The 10,762-nt window shown below is 37.2% G+C and overlaps 1 protein-coding gene across 6 annotated transcripts; it reads left to right on the forward strand.

Annotated features, from left to right (window-relative positions):
- Positions 1–471: 471 nt before the first annotated feature.
- On the forward strand, positions 472–9,085 carry tmem169b (transmembrane protein 169b). Of its 6 annotated transcripts, none has more exons than XM_088607273.1 (4): positions 472–814; positions 1,812–1,968; positions 2,288–2,631; positions 4,178–9,085. In XM_088607273.1, the coding sequence occupies exons 3-4, from the start codon at positions 2,337–2,339 to the stop codon at positions 4,813–4,815; spliced, it is 933 nt and encodes a 310-aa protein (XP_088463399.1). In that variant the 5' UTR covers positions 472–814; positions 1,812–1,968; positions 2,288–2,336; the 3' UTR covers positions 4,816–9,085. The 6 variants fall into 6 exon arrangements, with proteins under 6 accessions (XP_088463399.1, XP_088463400.1, XP_088463394.1 ...); XM_088607268.1 differs by having other exon boundaries at positions 473–814; positions 2,229–2,631; XM_088607274.1 differs by lacking the exon at positions 1,812–1,968 and having other exon boundaries at positions 2,285–2,631.
- Positions 9,086–10,762: the final 1,677 nt, after the last annotated feature.

A 10,762-nucleotide genomic window follows, 5' to 3' on the forward strand; every position in this document is an offset into this window, starting at 1 on the left:
GGATTTTTAATATCCACAGTCAGGACCTCAGTTTTACATCTCATCCAAATTGCAGCTCACACGTGCTTAGCATCAGTGGGTTATCAATTGTGAGTTGCAGAGTGATATGACTGCTGGCATAAATTAAGTGTAACTGTGAAATGGATACATATTTAACCACGTGAGCCTCAAGACGATATTTCTTAATTCATTTAATAAAATACATTTATAATGAATACTAAAAAATACTTTACTTATAATACTATTGCATAGGTGCAACGGACGGACTCGCGATCTTTAACGTTGCAATATACTGTATACCTTGATTTGATCAAATACCTAAGGAGAGCACAATATAATTAGAATAATTGTTTTTGTCATTTGAAACGTTCTTCTGGTGCATTATCTAGATAAAAACAACGATTTTGGAAACAAAGTTTAGGTTTGAATGCCACCTGCTTCTTGGACCGAAATTCCAATTATGGGGGACTGCGTTTATAAATAACAGCTTTCAAAAGACTTGATTTTTTCTTCATCTCCAGGCAGACACATCCCCGAGCCTCGTTATGGAGTACATATTTTTTTTGCACAAGATCTGCGTAACTACCCGATTGGGCAGGACCAGGGGTCGGAGAGTATGAGGGGCGGGCTGAGCACGACCCTGATATCCGACTCTCGGGCTCCTTTGTGCGGCTACTTACAGAAGCTTGGTTCGGAGGCGGAGAGTATTCTGGGTGTTGCTGCATTTCGTGAACTGTTTGCGGTCATAATTAAATGAGAGTGACAATACAGCTGTCAGACCTGATTTAATAGAGTACCTCGCATTCTTTTTAAGGTAAGATGCTACGCTTTAAGTAGAAATGAAAAAAAAAGTACTGTTTTTCATCTACCCGAAACAAAAGAGTGGATGTTGGGGTGTGTGAGAATGCTTGTGAGGGGGAATCAGATGTTGAGATTGCTTTAATGTTGTCTCAGATAATCTTTTAATTTCCCATTTATCCCCGTATAAATAATTAATTCAGCCTTCACTAATTAAAGGAGAAATACGTAATGAATTGCTTATGTATTTTAATTCTCACCATATATAAAAATCTTGCGTTTGTCAGATCATTGGGACTGTATTTCGGGGTTTTCTAACATAACCTAAAAAAATTACTGTACCCTCCATAACATTGATAATGAATTAGTTGAAAGAGGCTTGGGCTCATCTACTAGTTTATGGTTTAGAGTATATTGCTGTATAATGAATGATAATTAATATGTTGGTTTTTGCGTTAGGCAGAATATTACGCTATTTTAAACAGCAAGATTATCTCACATACTCCCATAATACCTTGTAGGGATGCGTCGAGATGCTGTCCGTCACGTTAACAGTCAACAGAAGCCTAAAACGAAATGTGTATTTTGGAGAAGCTTCGGATTACATGAATTGCGATATTTAATATTAAAGATTGGATATATCTGGTGATTTCAGTCACTTCACAGGAGACGGGACAACAAGAAAGGATGCGGAAGCGGTCTAGTGTGCAGTGGACCCGGGGGGAAGATAGGTTATGTAGAATGACTAGTTGTTAGGTAGAAGAGGAAGAGTTCCCAGTTCTATTTAATTTTTCTGCACTCTTGTTTCTGTAACTACGAAAGGGGAAAACCTGAAGGGTTTTGAAAGTGGATCATCTTAAAACTGCTGAACACTGACATACTTTAAAGTGTTTTTTGGAAAAATTGCACTTTCACAAAGATTATAATATAGTTTAAAGCTGCTCTAAACTATTTTGTTAAAATAATACCTTCTTAGCTTTTGACAGAAAATTGGCAATGTCTTTGTTTTCCAGAACATGGAAATGCTTCTCGTAGAATTGCAATACTGTTTGGAATTCCTCTGCATCTCTTTTGGGCATTCAAATTGATGAATCAAATTATGAGGATGGAAAGACGCAGAAGGGAAAGAAACACCCCCTATATGTTTGTTGCTTAGGATTTCTGGTGCTAGTGAGTTTTTACTTGTCTTGCAGAACATTGTAAATCACTAAATATGTGAAATAGAAAATTAATTGATTACTTTAAATAACCTTGCATCTGTAGATATGAGAATATGAAGTAATATTTAAGTGGTTTTCTCCTTCAGATTCAAATTGTGTGCAAGCCTGTGGATTGTAAGAGCTGAAATTAATTTAATAAGTTTTATTGCCTTTCAGTGCTGTGTGGAAAGGGCTCCTTATGAATGTCTCTTATTGTACATTGTGATACAGCATGTCTGTGAATGGGCCAGTAATCCAGTTGTGCAGCTGTGCACTTTGTGGTCTAGCAGGATGGAGCCTGCTGCTGTCCACTACACTGCTTGAGAAGTTGGAAAGGCCATGAGGGCAGACACGTCCCAGGGGGAGCTCAGCATGGAGCAAATGAGTCGTCGGGGTGCTGAGAGTCCCAGACTGGCCTCCCTGCGGAGATCGGAGGCCTCAGGGTCCCTTCCGGAGGAAGAGGATACTGGCACAGGGAGGAGGAAGAGGAGAAAGAAGGAGCCCCGGCCAGAATCCATCATTGTGTACCGTTCAGAGGTGGAGAAGGACGCAATGGAGGGCCAAGAAGCAGAGGAGGGGGCAGAGAAGAACTCAGAGGAGGGGGCAAAATTTCTTAGCACTCCTAGTGGAGAAGGTAAGAACAGTATTTTCCTGGAGCCTGTGGCTTGAGAACTACATGGAAGTGAGGAATATTCCCATTTAAGATGGCATACTTCAGCAACTCTTCGTAGAACTTATACTGCTTTTGGAAGAGTAATAAGGGAGGGCAGGTGGGAGCACCAGACTATATAAATGCAGTAATGTCTTAGTAAAATATCTTTTATCTTTGGGAATGTTGGAGAGTATATGTAGATGTCATCATTTTGTTCATCCTAAACAGAGTAAATATAACTTTTGCTCACCCTCATATTTATTTGTCTTGTGTTTTTTGTATTTGTAAATTGCATTGCAATTGTTGAGAAGTTTATTCAAAATGGGCACCAACTATTGCAAACATTCCAATACTATTTCATTTTTTCCCTTTATTTCCTATCTGCAGACAACTCTTATAAAATGGTTCTTCCTGCCAAAAGTTTGAGTCATTACTGTGCTTCACTACTGTTTGCCACTAATTGGTTCTCTTTCTATCTCACTTGCAAGCAGAACATTATGCCTGGCAGCTACACGATTTACCACAGATCTCTCAGAACTATTAGAATTCTTAATTAATTTCAGTCACATTCTCCTTTTTACCAAACATCGTCAATGGAACACCAATTTTAATGTATTATTAATGTTTTACATTATGGCCTTTTGCATTTCTAGATAGTTGGAGTTTGGATTTATTGATGAATTCCTGTTGTGATTTTGCTTATAGGCTGAATTGTAAATGGATACTTTTCTGTGTCTTGTATACATGCTTGTATTATTTGGAAGAACAAGCATGAACAAGTTCACAATATGTGCAGATGGGTGGAGAGAAAATAGTACTTGGCTTCTTTTCTGTTGGTTGACTTGGTAATTGTTACATACCGAAGAGGCAATAAAAGGCACATAGGTCATTACTATTTCTAACAGTAATTCTAACATGACCTACCAGTTGAGAAATGGTCACTGGGTGGACATTAAAAGAATGCAACATCTTCACACCCAATGGTATTTCATTAAATCCAAGCTGTTTATCAGAATTTAGAAACAACTGACCATTTTTTTTCACATACCAAAATATCTGATATTCTTATATTCAGACAGAAAGTGAAGATTTATTGCATAATTTCCAGGTGAGTCATTAGTTTATCTTTCCATATAGATGAGGCTGAAGAAACTAGAACAAAACTTTGACAAAACACTCCAGAAAATTCCCTCATCTAAAATATTTTGTTTTCTATGCACCCTCCATGGGTATTTTTTTCTGACACAATTTATGAATAAAAATTAAAATATATTTTTCTCATTTAGTACTTAGAAAACAGTAACACCTTTATTTTTCTCTCTTCAATGTCATCTTTCTTATTTTTCTCCGAATTAAATGGAAAATATGTAACTACATGTAACCATATTGCTTGGTTGTGAAGACTTAGAAAAGCCATGGTCTTTCTCAGTGTTACTACATATGAGAATGGCTTGAGAAGTTCCCAATCTACACAGAAGAGACTTACTGGAGTCTAAATGGTGATAAATGGTCTGCTCTGTCTCAACAGGAGGCTGGAGCGTGCCACCTGATAGCCGCTATGTCACTTTGACGGGCACCATCACCCGTGGGAAGAAGAAAGGTCAGATGGTGGACATCCATGTCACGCTGACTGAGAAGGAGCTTCAGGAGCTGGCCCGCTCCAAGGAGACTGCGAGGGGTGAAGGAGAGAACGAGGGTGGTCAGGGCTCCAAGCGCTCCTGTAGGGTGGGAGTTGGGCAAGGCCCTCACGTAGTACTGTGGAGCCTGTCCTGCGCCCCCGTGGTCTTTCTGCTATCCTTTGTCACTTCCTTTTACTATGGCACCATAACCTGGTACAACGTGTTCCTGGTCTACAATGAGGAGCGGACGTTCTGGCACAAGATCATCGTCTGCCCTTTTCTCATTATCTTCTACCCCATCCTCATCATGGTGGTTTCCCTGTCCTTGGGGCTTTACACGGCCATCACACAAGTGTCCTGGGCCTTTGGTGAGTGGTGGGTGGCTGTACGGGATCTAGAGAAGGGCTTCTGTGGATGGGCTTGTGGAAAGCTTGGCTTGGAGGACTGCTCCCCTTACAGCATTGTAGAATTGCTGGATTCAGACAATATTTCAGGCAGCCTGCAGGGGAAGGTTCCTGCACAGGGTCTTCAGACCTCTTCTGTATGATAGAGCTGAGCTTTGGAGCACAGCCTGAACATCTTCTGTTTTGTGTTCACAATGAACTGAGACCCAAGCCAAATAGCTGGCTTTCACTTTGAATGTCATCCCAGTTCTACTAGCAATCCACCAGGCTCTCAGGCTACCTGTATCACAGTTGAACTGAAAAGGGTGGTCTACCATCTTTATATGAATCAGACATTGTAACTGAAAGCAATTTCCAACTAACATTTTTCATCCACAAGCAGAATCCAAATGCATTTTAAGTTCACATCTCTGCTTGGAGTTGATTTGTGTGGTTATTGAAACATACATGGGAGAATTATGTCGATGAGAGAGAGTTGAAAGCCACAAGGTGGTGTCATGGAAGTGCTTCAGGGTACTAATGACTACATAGGTTGTTATATTTCAACCACACATAGAAGCTGCATTGTCTTTTCCTAGTGATTCAACCTTGATTTTTAGCCTCTTAATTAAAAAGAATTACGGATGAAGTAGGCCTTTGATTCAGTTAACAATTTATGCCACACATCTCATTCCGTCTCACATTGACTGGCAATAAGGAGACATGGGCAAATGAGGAAGAAATCACAGTTACCAAATTTATATAGATGACTTTTTTGGTGCTGTGAAACTGAGTACTTGCATATTTCAGAATACAGATAAATTCCAATTAGAAAACAAAACTAATGTGAAAGTAGATGTTAATATACAGTATTTATGTCTAGACTTTCAGCTAGGAAACTGAAGTGCTAGGAAAGATTTATTGGTTCTCCATCATAAGTAAAACATATCACTTTTAGTTTTTTTGTTGAAGATACCCTTTCACAATAACAATATTACCTTCGCTTTGAGTGTCTTGGAATGATACAATAATACCTGTTACAAGCTAACAATATTTAAAGAGTTGTAAATTGGTCATATTCAGAAACTTCTGTTTTAACATGAACTACAATTATGTGTCATTACTCATTGTCACCTTAGCAAGGAGTGGTTGAACAGTTCTAGAGAAATTAGTAAAAAGCTTTATAAAGTAGTGAAAATACAGACACTTTGTTTTCATGATGAAAACACGAGATCTCTTTTCAAACGGTTTTTCTCATATATTTTGATGCCATTGAATTCTATCCTTCAGGAGCCTGGATAACACTTCAAATTTCATTAGGACTACTCTACATATTTAACACACTTGCAGATTGTAAATAACATGTTTTTGTATATATTGAAGGGGGAAATGCTTTTGAGAGCACATTCCTTGGGAGTTTTTTTCATGGAAGTTTTTTTACATTTTATGGACGTTATTTATTAATGTACATTGTAATGAAACTTTGAGTATTTTTTGGTTGCTTTCTCCATTGTGAAAGTCAATTAGTCGATTCCTGATGAGCTTCATAAGGAGTGAGTTCAAAGAGAGGCGTTTCATAATTTGTCCTGTGCTGTAGCACAACACAAGTAAAGAACAGGATTACAGCACAAAGTACTTATGTGAATGGAGGATATCCCTCTAATTTATGTGAATAAATGCAAATGCAACTGTACATTCACTTTACATAAGGGTTGCTTGAGGGTTGCACATTCTGACACAGTGGTCACTTGCACTTTGGTTTTTATAACCACAAATAATGGCACCTCTCACCCTAAAACCCCACCTACCATGTTATTTAAACCCAAAGCTTTTTTTCATAGTGTGTTGTGGTTTTAATTTTCCCTTTCTTTTTTTGATTCTGTTTGGTAAAATTCTTGTGTGGATATTATTTAATAAAATTGTTCCATTATAAGTCATTTTGATTGTCTGCTAAGGGCAGTGATTGATAAAGATGTTACCTTTTGTGAGATTTTTGTGTTCTATGTTTTTGATAAAAAATGGACTTGTTTTCTTTTGAAGCCTGGATATTCCTTCCAATTTCACAAGATACACAGACTGAGCTGAGAGGCTGATCTTGGATCAGACCTTGATTACTATGTTGCACCAGAGTTTAAGACTTGCTCGTGTGAGTTTCACTCCCCTCAGCCTGCTGTTAACGTACAGTGGGACAATTTAATGTTTCACCTAGGAAGAGAGATAAGTTCTTTATCTTTAATGTAGTCACTGCACAAATGAGTGCCAGTATGGGACACCTGTGATTTATATGCTTGTCAGCAGTTGGTGTCTTGAGGTATGAAGTGAATTTGTTTTCCTAACCCCAGAAAACACCATTCCTTGCCTTTTGTTCTTGAACAAAAGCTTTGGTGGATTGTTCCTCACAGTGCTTCAAGAACTTCAATAAATGTTTGCTCACTTGACATTTTACAGACTCTCTTTGAAGTTGTATTTTCAGATAAATGTGCTTTCAAAGGAAAGAAAGGAAATGGCCAAAATAATAAATATATTAAATATTAAATCATATACTAAATAATTATATATATTAAATTATAGATTTAATATAAAATCTTTCAAATCTGTTTCCAAAATTTTGCTTTTACAACATTAACAATTGAAGAATTTTAACTTAAAATCAGTGTTTAAGAATGAACTTGATTTTAGATTGGTTATTGTTTTAATACTTCAACTTATAAATAGCTATTGAGATCAATCAGTATATGAATACGGTTGTTATAGTGAAATAAGACAAAGAAGTTCTGACATTTAAGTCATTCCTGGCTTTCGTTATTACAGCAAGCCAGAACAAACAGGATTGGAAAAATATAAAAGTTTGCTGGGTTAAGTCATATTAACTCAAAATCCTATATTTGGAGAGGTTATTCAAAAGGAAATAGGCGGCCTTGCAATGAAAGTGTGTTCAGGAGCTCTAGTAATTGTAGCTATTACAGTATATAGTAAAATTCCCCTGAGAGGAAACAGTTTACCAGACATCATCTTCCAAAGCAATCTGATATCAGATATTTAAAATTAAGAGATAAATGGGGCCTTTCTTTTTTAATGCTAACAGGAGCTCTGATTATTGATCTTCAGTCCTCTGGAGAACTATGTTATCTTTTTAGGTACTTAAACTTAAAAATTCTGGAGAAGTTGGTATGAACAAACAACGATTAGTGTTGCTAGAAGTTCATGTTCATGCGTGAAGAGAGATATTCTTTTTCTCAGCACAAATTATTTCCAAATTACATCACCATTTGAATTTCAGACTGACTGACGATATTTGTTTTTACAGTATTTATCGTTTTCTCATTACTTCAATTTTATGTTACATCTCTTTTTTCCCCATTTAAATTTCAGGATTGTAAATGAGGTGTTTGAAATAAAAAGAGTGAAAGGTTACTTAATCAAAATGCGTTTGGAAAACCAGAGGCACTATAGGCCTGATATAAGGGGTTTGCCATCAAGCTATGACTGTAGTGTGAAAGATATTATACAAACATTTTAAGCCTGAATTCACTTCCCATTATCAATTGGACTCATTTGAAAGATACCAAGTAAAGCAGACTGGATTTGGTTTTTGGCTTCAAATAGTCACAAAAAATGATACCTATAATAAGCAAATTTGAAACTACAGTAGGTTTTCTATCGGTTTGGATAGTAGTATGTCAGAACCCCTCAGAAAGGTGTACCTCTGAAAGGAGGCTGTTTCCTCTTTTTTTGAGGAGATACAGAAAACAGATTTATCCAATGAATATGCAATCAAGGAGTGGCAAAAGTGACTCCTCATTCCATCACTTTGATGGGTATTTAACTAATTTGCTGTGCTACTGCTCATAATGCTGTATTGCATGTAAGATAGGAATCTCATGATAGGATATCTGCATTATTAGTGAATATTCTAACAAAGTACCGTTGTCACCCTGACAGGGATATATTTTAGATGAACAATTGTGCTCAGTGAGAAATTTAGAATGCAGGGAAACTGCAGTAATTCTTTACCTACCCCTTTTAAAAAGGATTTTGACCAGTTAATATTTGTACCATATACCATAATGAAACTGAAGAAATTTACAAAACCTGTCTCTTTCATTGTGTGTGTATACTCTTGATGCATTTTATTGCTCATATGACAATGCTGAATCTCAAGCTATCCTGCTTGGATAGTTGCGCCTTGACAGCAACAGTGCAAATCTAGTGCAGTAAGATATTGTAGCGTCTATGCGATGCTTGGTATAGCAAATGTACTGTATTGTTTTCACTATGCACGGCTATGGTAAACTGCACACTGATTCAGTCTGCTTTTTAAACAGTGGAGGGCAGCCCATGCCCTGCCCAGTCTGTTCATTTGAACTACTGTACTACAACGTGAGTGTAATTTTATTGATAAAAATGGGAAATAAAGCTAAGTTTAAGCCCACAGTGATATTGTTTTTCTTCACCCTATTTGTAAATAGCACAAATATTTAATTCATGCAATAATCTTTCACTGAGAAGAGTATGAAGTGTCCATGATTTAGCCTATTCACAGTTTCTGCTTGTTCTCACACAGTTTCTGATGGAGCTGCACATCCCATTTTCATCCATAAATGATTCTTAATCAATATGCTCATGCTTTTTTCAATTAAAACTTTATAACAACTTTCATAGCTGTAAAGCTTTTAAAGCTTTACAGTGTTAAAAATATTAAAAGAAGGGAAGCATGGTGGTGTGGAGGGTAGCATTGCTGCCACACAGCTCTGGGGCCCTGGGTTGAATTCCAGGGGTGTTATCTGCATGGAACTTCTACAATATGTTGCCCCCGTCTTCACAGAGGTTGTCAGGTGATCAGGTTTCCTACCACTGTCCAAAGACATACTGGAAGGTAAATTGGCTGCTGGGAAATCTGGCCCTGGTGTGAGTGCTTGTGTGTCTGTGTTTGTAACTATGTACCTGTGGGTATATCCTACCTTGTGCCCATTGCTTTCCAGGCACCAGCTCCCCTGCCTCCACAAATTGGATTAGGTGGTTAGAAAATGAATGGACCAAAAATGAAAAGTGAAAATTAAACTAGAACTTAAAACTAATTAAGACTTAAGTAATTGAGAATATGTGAACAAATAACTAGAAAGCTTGGTTGAGGAATTCCAGAGTTTGAGTGCTTAACATAAAACTCCTGCCACTTTCTGTAGAAATGGGACACCTAGCAAACTGGTTCAATTGTGAAATTACAGGGGTGAAGGAGAGCCGTAAAAAAAAAAGAAACAGATTGAACCTAATGACATGAGCAATAGAATTTATAGTCTGTTCTGAATCTCCCTGATATCCAGTGGAATTGGACTATTGTTTAGGTTGCAGGATTTAGCTTGTGTTTTAATAAAAGACAGACAAGGGTATTCTTGACAATACTGACGGAAGTACCAGACAGTACCGATGACAATGTTCTGACAATACCAATGGAAGGAACAGACAAACAAGCAAATCTAATTAACTAATCTGAGTGCTTGAAATGATCTCCCATCTGCACTGACAAAACAAAGTCACCACATTGACATTTCCAAACTCAATAAATTATTTCTAATACTTGTTGAAATCTTTGTCTGAATAATAATTGGTACTGTGTATATTAGATAAGACTGGTTTAATTTGGGCCTTGGAAGGCTGGTGTGTGTATGTATGTTTTCATCTCAACACTTAATGACCTGAACTAAATTATTCCTAAATTAAAATTAAATGGTCCAATTTACCATTACCTCGCTCTTCGAGTGCTGCTGCATGAAATAGACCCAAGAAAACCTGCTGACGCCTCCTCTCTTGAAACAGGATTGTTGACTATTCAGCTGCAGTCTGCATCAATTTTAATTCACAGTTAATAAAGAGCAGACAGGTTCCGGAATAATTTGTCATCCAATTTTTATTTTTTAATTGTTTTTAAAATATAAACAATGAATTGAGCAGCGAGGTCAAACAGTGACCGTAGATGCTACCCTTATATAATGATGTCAGATTCTACCTAGTCATGATATACTGTACATTACTATATATCCAGTCATCTCGCTAACCAATATATATCCACAGGCAAGTTAATATTTTTTGGCTTTGAAAAATAATTCCACAATC

The sequence above is a fragment of the Lepisosteus platostomus genome, chromosome 14 (genome assembly GCF_059453375.1).
Source record: "Lepisosteus platostomus isolate fLepPlt1 chromosome 14, fLepPlt1.hap1, whole genome shotgun sequence".
Lineage (NCBI taxonomy): Eukaryota > Metazoa > Chordata > Actinopteri > Semionotiformes > Lepisosteidae > Lepisosteus > Lepisosteus platostomus.